This window comes from Dreissena polymorpha, chromosome 1, assembly GCF_020536995.1.
Source record: "Dreissena polymorpha isolate Duluth1 chromosome 1, UMN_Dpol_1.0, whole genome shotgun sequence".
Classification (NCBI taxonomy): domain Eukaryota; kingdom Metazoa; phylum Mollusca; class Bivalvia; order Myida; family Dreissenidae; genus Dreissena; species Dreissena polymorpha.
The window spans coordinates 163467086-163485648 of NC_068355.1; the positions used below are offsets into that span (position 1 = coordinate 163467086).

Here is an 18563-nt window from a genome sequence, read left to right on the forward strand (position 1 = left end):
TAGATGCATTGTCATCCTAGATAAGCCTTTGCAGTGCCGAATGCATTGTAATCCTAGATAAGCCTGTGCAGTGCTGAATGCATTGTCATCCTAGATAAGCCTATGCAGTGCTAGATGCATTGTCATCCTAGATAAGCCTGTGCAGTGCTGAATGCATTGTCATCCTAGATAAGCCTTTGCAGTGCCGAATGCATTGTCATCCTAGAAAAGCCTGTGCAGTGCTGAATGCATTGTCATCCTAGATAAGCCTGTGCAGTGCTGGATGCATTGTCATCCTAGATAAGCCTGTACAGTGCTGAATGCATTGTCATCCTAGATAAGCCTGTGCAGTGCTGAATGCATTGTCATCCTAGATAAGCCTGTACGGTACTGGATGCATTGTCATCCTAGATAAGCCTGTACAGTGCTGAATGCATTGTCATCCTAGATAAGCCAGTGCAGTGCTGAATGCATTGCCATCCGAGATAAGCCTGTACAGTGGTGGATGCATTGTCATCCTAGATAAGCCTGTGCAGTGCTGGATGCATTGTCATCCTAGATAAGCCTGTGCAGTGCTGGATGCATTGTCATCCTAGATAAGCCTGTGCAGTGCTGGATGCATTGTCATCCTAGATAAGCCTGTGCAGTGCTGGATGCATTATCATCCTAGATAAGCCTGTACAGTGCTGAATGCGTTGTCATCCTAGATAAGCCTGTGCAGTGCTGGATGCATTGTCATCCTAGATAAGCCTGTGCAGTGCTGAATGCATTGTCATCCTAGATAAGCCTGTACAGTGCTGAATGCATTGTCATCCTAGATAAGCATATACAGTGCTGGATTGTCATCCTAGATAAGCCTGCGCTGTGCTGGATTGTCATCCTAGATAAGCCTGTGCAGTGCTGAATGCATTGTCATCCCAGATAAGCCTGTGCAGTGCTTAATGCATTGTCGTCCTAGATAAGCCTGTACAGTGCTGGATGCATTGTCATCCTAGATAAGCCTATGCAGTGCTAGATGCATTGTCATCCTAGATAAGCCTGTACAGTGCTGGATGCATTGTCATCCTAGATAGGCCTGTGCAGTGCTTAATGCATTGTCATCCTAGATAAGCCTGTGCAGTGCTGAATGCATTGTCATCCTAGATAAGCCTGTGCAGTGCTGAATGCATTGTCATCCTAGATAAGCCTGTGCAGTGCTGAATGCATTGTCATCCTAGATAAGCCTGTGCAGTGCTGAATGCATTGTCATCATAGATAAGCCTGTACAGTGCTGGATTGTCATCCTAGATAAGCCTCTGCAGTGCTGAATGAATTGTCATCCTAGATAAGCCTGTATAGTGATGGAATGTCATCGTAGATAAGTCTGTGCAGTGCTGGATTGTCATCCTAGATAAGCCTGTGCAGTGCTGAATGCATTGTCATCCTAGATAAGCCTGTACAGTGCTGGATGCATTGTCATCCTAGATAAGCCTGTACAGTGCTGAATGCATTGTCATCCTAGATAAGCCTGTTCAGTGCTGAATGCATTGTCATCCTAGAAAAGCCTGTGCAGTGCTGAATGCATTGTCATCCTAGATAAGCCTATGCAGTGCTAGATGCATTGTCATCCTAGATAAGCCTGTACAGTGCTGGATGCATTGTCATCCTAGATAAGCCTGTACAGTGCTGAATGCATTGTCATCCTAGATAAGCCTGTGCAGTGCTGAATGCATTGTCATCCTAGATAAGCCTGTACAGTACTGAATGCATTGTCATCCTAGATAAGCCTGTACAGTGCTGAATGCATTGTCATCCTAGATAATCCAGTGCAGTGCTCAATGCATTGTCATCCTAGATAAGCCTGTACAGTGCTGGATGCATTGTCATCCTAGATAAGCCTGTGCAGTGCTGGATGCATTGTCATCCTAGATAAGCCTGTGCAGTGCTGGATGCATTGTCATCCTAGATAAGCCTGTGCAGTGCTGGATGCATTGTCATCCTAGATAAGCCTGTACAGTGCTGAATGCATTGTCATCCTAGATAAGCCTGTTCAGTGCTGAATGCATTGTCATCCTAGATAAGCCTGTGCAGTGCTGAATGCATTGTCATCCTAGATAAGCATGTATAGTGATGGAATGTCATCGTAGATAAGTCTGTGCAGTGCTGGATTGTCATCCTAGATAAGCCTGTGCAGTGCTGAATGCATTGTCATCCTAGATAAGCCTGTACAGTGCTGGATGCATTGTCATCCTAGATAAGCCTGTACAGTGCTGAATGCATTGTCATCCTAGATAAGCCTGTGCAGTGCTGGATGCATTGTCATCCTATATAAGCCTGTGTAGTGCTAGATGCATTGTCATCCTAGACAAGCCTGTGTAGTGATGGATGCATTGGCATCCTAGATAAGCCTGTGCAGTGCTAGATGCATTGTCATCCTAGATAAGCATGTATAGTGATGGAATGTCATCGTAGATAAGTCTGTGCAGTGCTGGATTGTCATCCTAGATAAGCCTGTGCAGTGCTGAATGCATTGTCATCCTAGATAAGCCTGTACAGTGCTGGATGCATTGTCATCCTAGATAAGCCTGTACAGTGCTGAATGCATTGTCATCCTAGATAAGCCTGTGCAGTGCTGGATGCATTGTCATCCTATATAAGCCTGTGTAGTGCTAGATGCATTGTCATCCTAGACAAGCCTGTGTAGTGATGGATGCATTGGCATCCTAGATAAGCCTGTGCAGTGCTAGATGCATTGTCATCCTAGATAAGCCTGTGTAGTGATGGATGCATTGGCATCCTAGATAAGCCTGTGCAGTGCTGAATGCATTGTCATCCTAGATAAGCCTGTACAGTGCTGAATGCATTGTCATCCTAGATAAGCCTGTGCAGTGCTGGATGCATTGTCATCCTAGATAAGCCTGTGCAGTGCTAGATGCATTGTCATCCTAGATAAGCCTGTGTAGTGATGGATGCATTGGCATCCTAGATAAGCCTGTGCAGTGCTGAATGCATTGTCATCCTAGATAAGCCTATGCAGTGCTAGATGCATTGTCATCCTAGACAAGCCTGTACAGTGCTGGATGCATTGTCATCCTAGATAAGCCTGTACAGTGCTGAATGCATTGTCATCCTAGATAAGCCTGTGCAGTGCTGAATGCATTGTCATCCTAGATAAGCCTGTGCATTGCTGAATGCATTGTCATTTTAGATAAGCCTGTGCAGTGCTGAATGCATTGTCATCCTAGATAAGCCTGTACAGTGCTGAATGCATTGTGATCCTAGATAAGCATGTACAGTGCTGGATGCATTTTCATCCTAGATAAGCCTCTACAATGCTGAATGCATTGTCATCCTAGATTAGCAAGTGCAGTGCTGAATGCATTGTCATCCTAGATAAGCCTGTACAGTGCTGGATGCATTGTCATCCTAGATAAGCCTGTGCAGTGCTGGATGCATTGTCATCCTAGATAAGCCTGTACAGTGCTGAATGCATTGTCATCTTAGATAAGCCTGTGCAGTGCTGGATGCATTGTCATCCTAGATAAGCCTGTGCAGTGCTGGATGCATTGTCATCCTAGATAAGCCTGTGCAGTGCTGGATGCATTGTCATACTAGATAAGCCTGTTCAGTGCTGGATGCATTGTCATCCTAGATTAGCAAGTGCAGTGCTGAATGCATTGTCATCCTAGATAAGCCTGTGCAGTGCTGAATGCATTGTCATCCTAGATAAGCCTGTGCAGTGCTGGATGCATTTTCATCCTAGATAAGCCTCTACAATGCTGAATGCATTGTCATCCTAGATTAGCAAGTGCAGTGCTGAATGCATTGTCATTTTAGATAAGCCTGTGCAGTGCTGAATGCATTGTCATCCTAGATAAGCCTGTACAGTGCTGAATGCATTGTGATCCTAGATAAGCCTGTGCAGTGCTGGATGCATTGTCATCCTAGATAAGCATGTACAGTGCTGAATGCATTGTCATCCTAGATAAGCCTGTGCAGTGCTGAATGCATTGTCATCCTAGATAAGCCTGTGCATTGCTAAATGCATTGTCATTTTAGATAAGCCTGTGCAGTGCTGAATGCATTGTCATCCTAGATAAGCCTGTACAGTGCTGAATGCATTGTGATCCTAGATAAGCATGTACAGTGCTGGATGCATTTTCATCCTAGATAAGCCTCTACAGTGCTGAATGCATTGTCATCCTAGATTAGCAAGTGCAGTGCTGAATGCATTGTCATCCTAGATAAGCCTGTACAGTGCTGGATGCATTGTCATCCTAGATAAGCCTGTGCAGTGCTGGATGCATTGTCATCCTAGATAAGCCTGTACAGTGCTGGATGCATTGTCATCCTAGATTAGCAAGTGCAGTGCTGATTGCATTGTCATCCTAGATAAGCCTGTGTAGTGCTGGATTGTCATCCTAGATAAGCCTGTGCAGTGCTGAATGCATTGTCATCCTAGATAAGCCTGTGCAGTGCTGAATGCATTGTCATCCTAGATAAGCCTGTGCAGTGCTGAATGCATTGTCATCCTAGATTAGCAAGTGCAGTGCTGATTGCATTGTCATCCTAGATAAGCCTGTGTAGTGCTGGATTGTCATCCTAGATAAGCCTGTGCAGTGCTGAATGCATTGTCATCCTAGATAAGCCTGTGCAGTGCTGAATGCATTGTCATCCTAGATAAGCCTGTGCAGTGCTGAATGCATTGTCATCCTAGATATACATATGCAGTGCTGAATGCATTGTCATCCTAGATAAGCCTGTGAAGTGCCGAATGCATTGTCATCCTAGATAAGCATGTACAGTGCTGAATGTATTGTCATCCTAGATAAGCCTGTACAGTGCTGGATTGTCATCCTAGATAACCCTGTGCAGTGCTGAATGCATTGTCATCCTAGATAAGCCTGTGCAGTGCTGAATGCATTGTCATCCTAGATAAGCCTGTACAGTGCTGAATGCATTGTCATCCTAGATAAGCCTGTACAGTGCTGAATGCATTGTCATCCTAGATAAGCCTGTGCAGTGCTGGATGCATTGTCATACTAGATAAGCCTGTGCAGTGCTGAATGCATTGTCATACTAGATAAGCCTGTGCAGTGCTGGATGCATTGTCATCCTAGATAAGCCTGTACAGTGCTGGATTGTCATCCTAGATAAGCCTGTGCAGTGCTGGATGCATTGTCATCCTAGATAAGCCTTTGCAGTGCTAGATGCATTGTCATCCTAGACAAGCCTGTACAGTGCTGGGTGCATTGTCATCCTAGATAAGCCTGTACAGTGCTGGATGCATTGTCTTCCTAGATATGCCTATGCAGTGCTAGATGCATTGTCATCCTAGATAAGCCTGTACAGTGCTGAATGCATTGTCATCCTAGATAAGCCTGTGCAGTGCTGGATGCATTGTCATCCTATATAAGCCTGTACAGTGCTGGATGCATTGTCATCCTAGATAAGCCTGTGCAGTGCTGAATGCATTGTCATCCTAGATAAGCCTGTGCAGTGCTGAATGCATTGTCATCCTAGATAAGCCTGTGCAGTGCTGAATGCATTGTCATCCTAGATAAGCCTGTGCAGTGCTGAATGCATTGTCATCCTAGATAAGCCTGTACAGTGCTGAATGCATTGTCATCCTAGATTAGCCTGTATAGTGCTGGATTGTCATCCTAGATAAGCCTGTGCAGTGCTGGATTGTCATCCTAGATAAGCCTGTGCAGTGCTGAATGCATTGTCATCCTAGATAAGCCTATGCAGTGCTGAATGCATTGTCATCCTAGATAAGCCTGTGCAGTGCTGAATGCATTGTCATCCTAGATAAGCCTGTGCAGTGCTGAATGCATTGTCATCCTAGATAAGCCTGTACAGTGCTGAAGTGTCATCCTAGATAAGCCTGTACAGTGCTGGATGCATTGTCATCCTAGATAAGCCTGTACAGTGCTGGATGCATTGTCATCCTAGATAAGCCTGTTCAGTGCTGAATGCATTGTCATCCTAGATAAGCCTGTGCAGTGCTGGATGCATTGTCATCCTAGATAAGCCTGTGCAGTGCTGAATGCATTGTCATCCTAGATAAGCCTATGCAGTGCTAGATGCATTGTCATCCTAGATAAGCCTGTACAGTGCTGGATGCATTTTCATCCTAGATAAGCCTGTACTGTGCTGGATGCATTGTCATCCTAGATAAGCCTGTACAGTGCTGAATGCATTGTCATCATAGATAAGCCTGTACAGTGCTGATTGCATTGTCATCCTAGATAAGCCTGTGCAGTGCTGAATGCATTGTCATCCTAGATAAGCCTGTACAGTGCTGAATGTATTGTCATCCTAGATAAGCCTGTACAGTGCTGATTGCATTGTCATCCTAGATAAGCCTGTACAGTGCTGATTGCATTTTCATCCTAGATAAGCCTGTGCAGTGCTGAATGCATTGCCATCCTAGATAAGCCTATGCAGTGCTGGATGCATTGTCATCCTAGATAAGCCTGTGCAGTGCTGAATGCATTGTCATCCTAGATAAGCCTGTACAGTGCTGATTGCATTTTCATCCTAGATAAGCCTGTGCAGTGCTGAATGCATTGTCATCCTAGATAAGCCTATGCAGTGCTGGATGCATTGTCATCCTAGATAAGCCTGTACAGTGCTGAATGCATTGTCATCCTAGATAAGCCTGTACAGTGCTGGATGTATTGTCATCCTAGATAAGCCTGTACAGGGCTGAATGCATTGTCATCCTAGATAAGCCTGTGTAGTGATGGATGCATTGGCATCCTAGATAAGCCTGTGCAGTGCTGAATGCATTGTAATCCTAGATAAGCCTGTGCAGTGCTGAATGCATTGTCATCCTAGATAAGCCTGTGCAGTGCTGAATGCATTGTCATCCTAGATAAGCCTGTGCAGTGCTGAATGCATTGTCATCCTAGATAAGCCTGTGCAGTGCTGAATGCATTGTCATCCTAGATAAGCCTGTGCAGTGCTGAATGCATTATCATCCTAGATAAGCCTGTACAGTGCTGAATGCATTGTCATCCTAGATAAGCCTGTACAGTGCTGAATGCATTGTCATCCTAGATAAGCCTGTGTAGTGTTGAATGCATTGTCATCCTAGATAAGCCTGTGCAGTGCTGGATTTTCGTTAAGAAGAGACTACTTTATAACGAAAACAAAACTTAAAGGGGGAAGAATAGTCCCAGATAAGACTGCACAGGCTAATTTGGGACCACACTTTACGTTTATGCATTTTTCCAAAACAGAGGAGTCTTATGATTTTGAAACCATTTTAAAATGCTCGTAATTCTTTAAAAGCAACGCGTGCATAAACTTTAATGCACAACCTTAAGCAGCCTATCAATGCATACTCGCGATTACATTTGACAACATAATCAGCAACAGTATGTTTCTTTTTTATAATATGGCAACATTAATCATTTCTTCACTTTCATAAATGTTATACATTACTCTCTTAGTATGTTCTTGACAATTACATTGTTTCTACGCCATAATCAAAGCAACCATCGAATCAATGAACGTTATTTAAATAATAAAATTAGAAAAAAAAGAATTAAATTTACATAATATTTACATTATTTGTTTAAATCACCGAAAAACGATGCAGTCAATTTTCCGAAGTACTGAAACGATTTCGTTATCGATTAACTATTTCCTTTTAAAATAGTATAAATGACCACCAACTATTACCCTCGCTATCTCCTGCTTTGTTTAGTTTCGGCTAGGATACATTTCAACCTCCACCCTCACAAGCAAACAGTGGCATTCGTTATTGCGTTGTGTAGGAGTCATATAAATTTCAGATTCTACTATGATAACACTATTCGACACTAATTGTTTCACTTTACAAACGCACAGCGGGGTGTGTTTTGTAGTTAATGAGGTCATTCCCAATTAAAGCAGAATAATCTGCCACACATAAGTAGTTTAGGTATTATTAGTTACTATTGTTTATTAAGTTTTGACTCATCGGGTTTTTAGAATTTTCAACCACGGATTCACTATGCTTTTCTGGAATATCGTTAGAATTTTTTGTGTTTTTTAACGAAAGAAAGCCATTTGTTCGTAATTAGCAGGATTCAAACCCAGATACCATTTAGAGAAGCGTGAATTGAAACCATGACGAGGTGATAGAGAATGTAGAAAACGCCTTTTCAAGAAAAATGGCTAACTGGATGACATAGGTGTCTTTGCAAAGCGATGGCAAGGGATGCGAGGAATCCAAGTGCCTCATTTCTGTTTGTGATAAAAAAATACAAACAAACTGAATATTTCTTTGCAACCGTAGGTTGGATTTATAATAATCACTACGTGGCCATTTATTTATTTAAAGCGACCTATTGCTAACTAGTTGCACTCTCGACACTAGATTTCGTTTGGGTTTCCGTAGCTACTAAATATCCAAACTCAGATTATAACTTATCTTGGCAGTTCTTGTAAATTACGTTTTTTTTCACTTCGAAAATGCAAACATTGCTCAAAGTAATTTATGTACTGTTTAAAAATATACGTAGAAATTAACATTTCTTTAATTATAACGAACATTATTTATATTGTGTATTCTGTTTTGCTATAAATTAAATACGCTTAAAAAATACTTATTCTTTGTTGTTTAACCTTTTTGTACTATACACTTTTATCATCCATCAAATCGTACACGAAACATACTTCCTGGATTTTACTTCGTATTCCAAAATCTTTTTTTTTCATGAGTAACTGGATAATTGCATTATAACCTAGACACAATTACATTTTTAAATACAATATTAAATCCTGACCATTCAGGAGTAAAACTTACAAAAAAAGAAATGCAACTTGTCGGACCGATCCGATTTTATATATGAGACAGTCTAAATATTTACATTAATATATTTGGTTTCCATGGTGGACTACAGGGAATACTGGAATGTCGCACGTGATTTCAATAAAATGAGCAGTCCCCTCGTAATGGTGTCTCAGAGGGTAATCACGTGATAAACAGGATGGCGACGTCCACGTAAAGACAGTCTTTTTCGCCGTTTTAAAGTCTTTGTTACTAATTAAAATTTATAAAATACAAGTCAAATAAGCAGAAAGTGATTAGCGTTTAATTCCTATAAATATTTATTCTTTATCTCGACTTACCTGTCTCGTCATGGACGTCGCCATTATGTTTGTCGCGTGATTACCCCCTCTGAATCTGGCGTTTTTGACAGTCGTTTTTAGATATGGATGCTCTATTGTTTATATAAAATACACATGTGATAACGAGACGTCTTTTTTTATATTTTACGTCCACAAAGATGTCAAACAACGTTTTTTTAAATAATTAAACGTGTTATTGAGAAGTTGAAAAAATGGGAAATCATATCGAAGCCTTAATATAATTCAAAACAAAATCCAATATAAAAGATTAGTAACAGACAGATCATAATTTTTAAAGATATTGGGTACCGCGCTATGTATAGAAAAAAAAAACTAACTCACATCACCCGAGTTGTGTTGACCATGTATTACTAGTTGTACTCAATGATTCAATACACATTTAAATATAAGCTGTATGCTATTACTAGGTCGGCGCTTTTATTAGAAATACAGAAATTCACCATTTAATAGTATATTCTTATTTATAAATCAAAGCGCTGAAGGCACTGAAGATGTTCGCTATTGCATAATTTAACATGCAATTCATTTTTCAAAATCAATCGCAAGTTTGAAATGAACACACGCCATTCAACTTTATAAAGTGTGTGTCATAGCGCACGGGTCGAGTTTTGTGTGCACTTTTTATCATCCTTATTATTTCATAGAAATAACTTAGAAAAAATAAAAACAACATGCTATTAGACGTTCTGAAAGCATAGAAAGTATGATGAAAATGGTAATGAGAACTTAATATAAAGAGAATTTGCAGTCACCATCATATTAAAGGAATATTTTTTCTAATATCAAATAACTATCTCACCAAGAATATAACTTCATAATGAAAGTTCCGTGTACAAAACTTTTGATTTTTGACACCATATATAAATTCAAAATATACAATAATCTTCGTATCTTGTATATGGAGGAATAAAAGAGTATAAACATTGCTGTTTATGCTTTACTTGTTACCCGAGCAGTTCACACGGTGTCAACAACGCTGACCTAAACATAGGTATAGAGCACTAATGCGCTTTTAGGCGTAGCTGTTTTACTCAGTTTTCATCTTAGTGACTTTTACATAACGCCAACAGACACGTATGAATATTTTCGAATATTTAATAAGCTGATTCGAGATACAACCTCTGATTTTTTGCTTCATCACTGCGTATGTGCTCAATTCAAAGGATGTAGCACTGTTCAGTGTAAGGAATTCCGGACTACTCTCTGTTTGCTCAAACGACACAAATTGTGGCCCTGTTACAATTACGCGTTACAATCCATCTCGCAGAATTTCACTTTCGCCTCCAAGATGAGTAAACAATCATAAGCGAAATAGTATAGTGTCACGATAAGAGAAAATCGTTTAATTATCATACCACAATGTTTGCCGTACTTGGTCAGCACGTCTGGAAATCATTCCTTAATGTGTGGAAAGGCTGCCATTATTAACAAGTTTGCTATTTTGAATTCAATTTTGTATCAAAACGCATTGTTCTTAAATGTGGCATTTTCAATTCGCAATGAGATTTGTAATGACCCTCGTCATGCGAAAATGGATCTTATTCCATATGCGCCCATCATATAAATAGCCCACTCAGCTATCTCTCCTTCTGGTAAGGAGAAACATAACATATTGAGTGATTTTATAGCGAACAGCATCGCCTATGGCCTGACTGCGCAAAAGCACATGTTGGGTTTAACAAACGCTTTCCGAAACGCATAAGACCCATTTTCGCATGACGGCGCTATTAACGTGTGATTTAAATGTGTCGAAAGAAAACTGCGTTTAAATCAAATATCAACATACGATATATTTCGATAGTGAAGAAAGATGCTCATAACAAGGCATATGAGGACACATATGAAGTGCTCTCCCGTAGTATATTTTTTATCTACTCACACTAATGTGTGGTTTGACAATGCTAACACACATTTCATGCGGTGAATATGCAACTTACAAGTGAAAAAGACAACACAATAGTTTAACTTTTGTTTAATTGTATTTATTTATTTAGAAAAGTAAATTGCAAACTTTATTTCAAAGTCAGCGTATACGCCGACTACATTTTTAAAAGATATTAATTGTTATAAATATATTTGATATAATATATTTAGTTGTTTTCGGTTTTAGCGATTATAAAGCATTTTCGAGGTTGCCTATAGTATGCCTGTAGTAATTGATGAACTCATATCCAACTGTCTATGTATTGAGAACTGTGAATATAAACAAGCTAAACCTTCTACTATTGCGTTGCTAGCACCCGTAAATACAAAAGATCGCCGCTATCTGTTGAGAACCAAAGAACGTTTTCCAGAAATACCCGCTGTAGTAGCATGAACGAGGTTACGAAACAGGTCATTCGTATTATTATTATAAATTGTTTGTTATATTCGGGTTTAGTGATTATGAAACATTTTTTTGTTTTTGTCTATCGTATCGCTGAAGTTATTGTCGAACTTATGTTCAACGTTTTATAAATTGAGAATGTAAATAAGCGTTAACTTTTTCCCGAATCTATTAATAGCCTCAATTTACGACCTGTACAACGTCATTGAGTTGTATGTGAGAGCGTAACCTATTGCGTTGTTATCGCCCGTGGACTTTCCTTTGTTTATCGACAGGCGCATCTATCAATAGCCTCATGTTATGAATGGACTGAGCAAAAATACTAGGTCATGAAGACGCTGCAGAAAGTGGACTATTTTATTCATTCATAAACAATCTCCTCCGCGACACGTACAATACGATCATTGTTTATTGATTCTTTTCTATAAAAGCACCGTTCGAAACTATTGCATTTAACACGATATTAATATCATGTTTCCATTTGTGAATAAATATAATTGGAGAACTCAAACCTCTTGCATAAATTATACAACTCTTTCTCGCGCGGATACGCGTAGTAAGCGGTAATTGGGCTGCTAGTAGCTAAGCCGTATCGACCTGAATTTTTGACTAACCACCTTAGACGGTCGCTAAGCGACCATCTAAAAACGCTAACAACCACTGCCAGGTGATAGTAAGTTCACTCTGCACATTCACTGGTTAAACGCCGGTTAGTTCATTAGGGTTTCGCTGGTTAAACGCCGGTTTAATTCATTGTGTATACTACCAGGTTAAACGCCGGTTTAGTTTATTTGTACATTCACTGGTTAAATGCCGGATTAGTTTAGTTTGCACATTCCCTGATTAAACGCCTGATTACTTCATTTGGTACATTCACTGGTTAAACGCCGGTTGAATTCATTGTGTACACTACCTGGTTAAACGCCGGTTTAGTTCATTTTGTACATTCACTAGTTAAACGCCGGTTTAATTCATTGTGTACACTACCTGGTTAAACGCCGGTTTAGTTCATTTTGTAAATTCACTGGTTAAATGCCGGTTTAATTCATTGTGTACACTACCTTGTTAAACGCCGGTTAAGTTCATTATGTACACTCACTGGTTAAATGTCGGTTTAGTTCATTTTGTAGATTCACTTGTTAAACGCCGGTTTAGTTCATTTTGAAAATTCACTTGTTAAACGCCGGTTTAGTTCATTTGGTGCATCCACTGGTTAAATGCCGGTTTAGTTCATTTAGTATAGTCATTGGTCAAACGCCGGTTTATTTCCTTTGGTATATTCGCTGGTTAAACGCCTGTTTAATTCACTTTGAACATTCACTAGTTGAACGCCTGTTAAGCACATTTTGCACACTCACTTTTTAAACACTGGTTAGGTTTATTGTGCACATTCACTGGTTAAACGCCGGTAAAGTGTATTGTGCAGATTCACTGGTAAAACGCCTGATTAGTTCATTTTTCACATTCACTGGTTAAACGCCGGTTTAGTTCATTGTGCACATTCACTGGTTAAACGCCTCCTTAGTTTATTTTGCACATTCACCGGTAAAACGCCGGTTTATCTCGGTTTGCATATTATGTTGTAAAACGCCTTTTAGTAAATTTTGCGCATGTATTGGTTATACACTTTTCTTAATTCATTTGGCACAGTGAGTTTTAAAATCTTGTTTAGTTCCTGTTATAAATAAACAGAAGTGTCGAGAATAAATCCTTAAAAGAACCATTTTATTTTTTCAAACGCTGACTGCTATATGGATAACCCTCATTGAGCTAACGTCCCTTACAATTCTAATCGCATACCTTTAATATACACATGTTTAGAAATAAATCTTGTACCCATAAAACGCACCAGGATATACTAAAATAACCACAAATTGAATTTGAAATAAGATATGTGAAAAAAACTGACTCCTTAGACAAATTAAGTTGAAAATGATGTTTTTATTTCTGAGTAATTAAGCTGCGAGTGCACGATTTTGTCATCAGAAGTTTATATGAGTAATAAAACCATAGTGTACGTTGGTGTGTGGTATCATATTGTGAATAACAAAAGAAAACTAAATGCCATATTTCGTCGGATATCGTGTTCTTCGATTTGTCCTCTGCTATTGATGTTCTATTTATCCCAGACGACATTGACATTCTCATTATTATAAGGATCTCTGAATGACAAGCATCTTTTAACGTCTGTTAATATAGATTATGCAAAATTGTGCAATTATTTATTTATTTATTATCTCGTGTCACCTTTCATGAGATTATCTAATACGATACAAATATATTTAATAATGCCAAAGTCTGTCTTCTCCAATACTATCTCGACCATGGTTTGAGACAAATTTGTTTCCTTTTCCCAATCCTCAAAAATGCAGTAAATAAGATAACCAAAATCAAATAAAAAGGACAAACTACTTTGAAATAATTCATAACATGGATTAGCATACTTAAATTATACGCGTTGAACATACTTCCATATTCTGCAATGCAAATTTACGCATTCTTGTTTGTTTTCTATGTTGTCTCGTTTATTGTGACTTTTACAAGTACATATACATAACTTGAATTAATGTGGTAATCGGTTACTTGGCATAAATAAGATTTCTTTCCAGCGACTACACGTGTCATATTGTTTCTGGTTGAGCCTCGGTCTTTAAAAACGGAATGGAGTTGAGTGCATGTTCTTTCACGCCTGCACAGGCTTATCTGGGACGTCAATTTGCACACAAACATTAAGCCCCAAACGCGGCAAATTTCATTTTTTTGATATAACGTATCATATTGCTGACTTTCGAGATCACTAGTTGTGACATATTTTCAGTTTGTATACAACTAATAACTCAAGTGTTCTCCTTACTGCGAGTCACATATCGCGATTAGTTTGTATTTTTGATATATTTGCCTCCCACATCAACATAAGTACACAATTTGGTATCGTGTTACATGAAGAAATACCATGCCATGCACATACATGATACGCTTGCAGTATCTGTCGTAACGTTATCACTTACGCTCGGTTGCATTTTGTACTTGTCGAGGCCCTTGCGAGCAAACGCATCATTACTTATCACACCTTTCATGCATACTTAATTATTTTGTGCTCTTAGTTGTTCGAGATGAATTTAAAGCCAAAGATGCAATTTGTTTCGCTGGAATATCGTTAAAATACCGAATAGAAAGCCATATTCCGCACTAGAGCGGATTAAAACCGTACGTAGCTATAAGATAAAAGAAAAAAGTGACTTCCAATGAAGATGGTCTTTCGAAAGGAAATGGCTAGCTAGACCTCAAACGGCATTTCTTAAAACTAGAGCAATCGATACTATGAATGCAAAGGTCTCAATATTTGTGTACGGAATATAAACACAGAGAAACTCAAGTTGCTGAAAAAAGTGACTTCCAATGAAGACGGTCTTTTAAAAGAAAACGAATAGCTAGAACTCATAGCGCTCTGGTCGAAACTAGAGCAATCGATAGAATGAATGCAAATGTCTCAATATTTTTGTAAGGCATATAAACACAGAAAAACTCGATTTGCAAGAAGAAAACTGTAATGGTCTACTACTCAAAGATGGGAACCACAGTAATATAATTGTTATGTTATTGCCTCAGGCACTATTCAATGAAACAGAAGCACCCATAAACAGCATCTGTTGTGTATTTAATATAATATAGAAACATAGCATCAAGTTGTCAAACATACTTTTGTCAATTACCGATCGTTGAAACGTTATTTGATCCTGTGACTCTGATACTTACTGATGGATTCATTTTAGCCATTCCCTATGCTTAGTGAATGTGAATAAAGTGTTGTACCAGCCGCACAAGCGCATCAGGGACAACACTTGCCGCCGAAACTGGATTTTTGCAATGAAGCGATTTCTAATGAACGAAAAATATAATCAAGGCGTACATAATCGTCCTTCATTAGCCTGTGCGGCCTTCACAGGCTTGTCTGTGACGACACTTTACGCGCGTGAATTTAGCCTTGTTTTTCCAGAGCCCGACTCATGGATTTGTTCTTAAAGGGATCTTTTCACGCTTTGGTAAATTGACAAAATTGAAAAAAGTTGTTTCCGATTCGCAAATTTTCGTTTTAGTTATGATATTTGTGAGGAAACAGTAATACTGAACATTTACCATGGTCTAATATAGCCATTATATGCATCTTTTGACGATTTTAAAACCTAAAAATTATAAAGCGTTGCAACGCGAAACGATTGAATAATTTGGAGAGTTCTGTTTTTGTCGTTAAATTTTGTGAAACTACGAAGATTGCTTATATAAGGTACAAAATACGTCATGAATGTGTACTCGGCGGAATAGCTCAGTAGGCTAAGGCGTTTTTACTTCAGGACTCTGGCAGGACTCCAGGGGTCACTGGTTCGAAACCTGGACCGGTCAATGTTCTTTTCCTTTTTTAAATTTTATTCTTGATTTTTTACTGGAGCTGTTACGATCCAATGCTTACATTTATCGATATAAAGCATTTAATGAATAAGTTAAAAAATGCCAAAATCTGTGAAAAGGCCCCTTTAAAATCACGTTAAATCATGAAAATCTCGAACATTTAAGGACGGTTCCATAAAATAAATCAGAAATAAATATTACATTGTCTAAATAATACAGTATATCAATAGATGGATATAATTCGGAAACCATATCCAAAACAAGATGTATTAGCTATTTCATTTGAAAACAAAAACAGCAACCTGTACGTTTAAATTTTATGAAATGGTAGATATAAAAATGTCTTTACTGTAAGAAATGTGAGCTATTACTTGATTAGTATTTCCAAGACAATTACAATGTTCCTACACCATATTTCAAATATTCATGGGGACGTATTTAGTTCATAAAATTAGAAAAAAATAAAGATTTAAAATCAAGAGAGCAGATGCCGTATAAGAAATGTTGACATACAATTAAATAAGTATGTACCAAAATGTTACACAATCAAGTATAATTCTTGTCAACCGGTCTTAATTAACAGCACCAAGGAAAACATTATTCAGCATAGATTATTTTATCTTTTAGCTATGTCTGCGTTTTGAAGAGAGAATAGAGATTTACAAGAACTATGCAGAAAAGAAGACGAATTCAAAGATGGAAATTTAATCTTCATTCTGGGTGTTTAGTAGTTGCAAAAACTTAAACAAACATGTGCATGAAAAAAGATGTAAAGTTTCTATTTAAAATATCGTAATGGTTACCCAAGGCTATAAACGGATCTATTTTTCGTCTTTAACACTTTTTCACCTTTTCAATCGAACTTTCGACCTTCTGCAATCTTGGCAAGTCACTAGGTCACGAAAACACGTGTTACCAGTGACTTTTAAAAAGGGACAGGTCGACGATATAATTTGTTACACAAATATTTAATAACCCACATGCAGTAAAACATGCAATTGGAGTTTCAGAAACAATAATGGACATATATGAATTATATGCATTTTTTCCTATAAATATAGAACCTTGAAGTGGTGTTTTTGCTGGACAAAACCTTTAAGTGAATAAAGAACATTTAGGCTTTGATTTTGTGTTGGACGATTGGTAACTGACTCTAAATAAAGGGCCTCAAAGTGATGATTTTGTGTTGGACGATATGTCTAACACGACAGGAAAATATGCTATAATTGATAAGCACGTGTATGGAAATTGAGCATCAAAGAGGGTGATTAGATCTACAACTGCTCTTGACATTGGCTCTTCAACACTTTTCTGTGGAAAGATAATTTTCAAACAAATTGTCATAGATTAAAATATGTTTAATGTTTTATTAGTACAAATGAAATAAACTCATGGCTTCAATTTCACAGTACATTTTAATGCATACATGGCGCTTAAGATTTAACACTCAGTGATCCCGGCGTTGAAAACGGTTTAGGCCAAACCAAATCATACTTTTTCTTCTTGATAAAAATGTTTTAGAATATAATTAATACTTTTGTGAAAGGTAAATTAATGTTATGACTTTTTAAATACGAATATATGTGAACATGTCTCTTCAAGATAAAGTATCAACATCTTGTACAATTAATGTACTCTTGTCAAAACAAGCATTTATAGTTGCCAAAATTAGTCAAGCTACTACTTACTCATATTTGACCAGTAATCTCGTCCCGTTTGCAAGAAATATGATCTTTCCGAGAATCGTCATTTCCGGTTATCCACACCAAAAACATATCATTATAATCGCAAACACCAAGATAACACTTTAAACCGGCTCAGCAGACGACACCATGTCTATCCGCCTTTAAAAAATCTATATCCATTTGTATTCCGGTGCACACTGAACCAGAAACACCCAACGTGTGGCCCCAATACACACAATACACACAGGCTTCAAATGAAACTGCACGTGAGTGGTAGAACAATGTATGTCGTTTGTAAATTCCATCGTTTTTTTATGTTTACATGTAAACTTTGTCATATTTTGTTTTCAGCTCTCTTTAATACTCGCCATGTTTAGATTTAGATCGTTTTTGAATAAGAAAAGTGAGTCTCTCCGCAGTTTATTTGTTTATAATAGACCCTCATGAATTTAATTTTAAGATTGAAGTCCATTCGATTGTGGAGATAAATGGCGGTACGGAACCTTCCTGACACGGATGTCAATAAATCACCAACATTGATAAAAACTCAGAGATAACAAACTAAGTTTGTGAGAATGTATAAAGGACAAATCTAACGTTAATAAAGTTATGTGATAAAATAACGCTAATAACGTTATTCCATGAACAAATTGTAAATTATATGATTATGTGACAGAACAAAACGCGTGTATAGCGCACATACATGTATATAATAACACAGGAAAACCAAATAAAGTGATGTATATTGAGCTGCAAATGAAAATATTTTTTCGATATATGCACCTGTTTTTTAAATTCGCATATTTAAATTTAAGCTGACACGCGTTGCTTATGGGTTCGTCGCACAATAAGTCCCATAGTACTATGAATTAATTAGTGATTCAAAGAAATTATTTATAGGGAATGGAATTTAAAAATTAAAAATTATAGTATTCCGGATTACATGGATCTCTCAAAATAATGCGTTTATGAGTTACTAAATTATATTTTAAGGTTTGTTAAGTGTAAATCAACTTTGTATTTCAAGTCAAATCGTAGGT

The 18563-nt window shown here is 38.0% G+C and overlaps 1 protein-coding gene across 2 annotated transcripts in view; it reads right to left on the bottom strand.

Moving 5' to 3' along the window:
* The window catches only part of LOC127858808 (protein Wnt-7b-like), a gene marked incomplete at its 3' end in the record, with an annotated part of 73325 nt that extends 55333 nt beyond the window's left edge, over positions 1-17992 (bottom strand). For both annotated transcript variants that reach the window (XM_052396119.1, XM_052396098.1), the window contains 1 exon segment: positions 17527-17992. In XM_052396119.1, coding sequence (XP_052252079.1) covers positions 17527-17588 — 62 coding nt within the window.
* Positions 17993-18563: the final 571 nt, after the last annotated feature.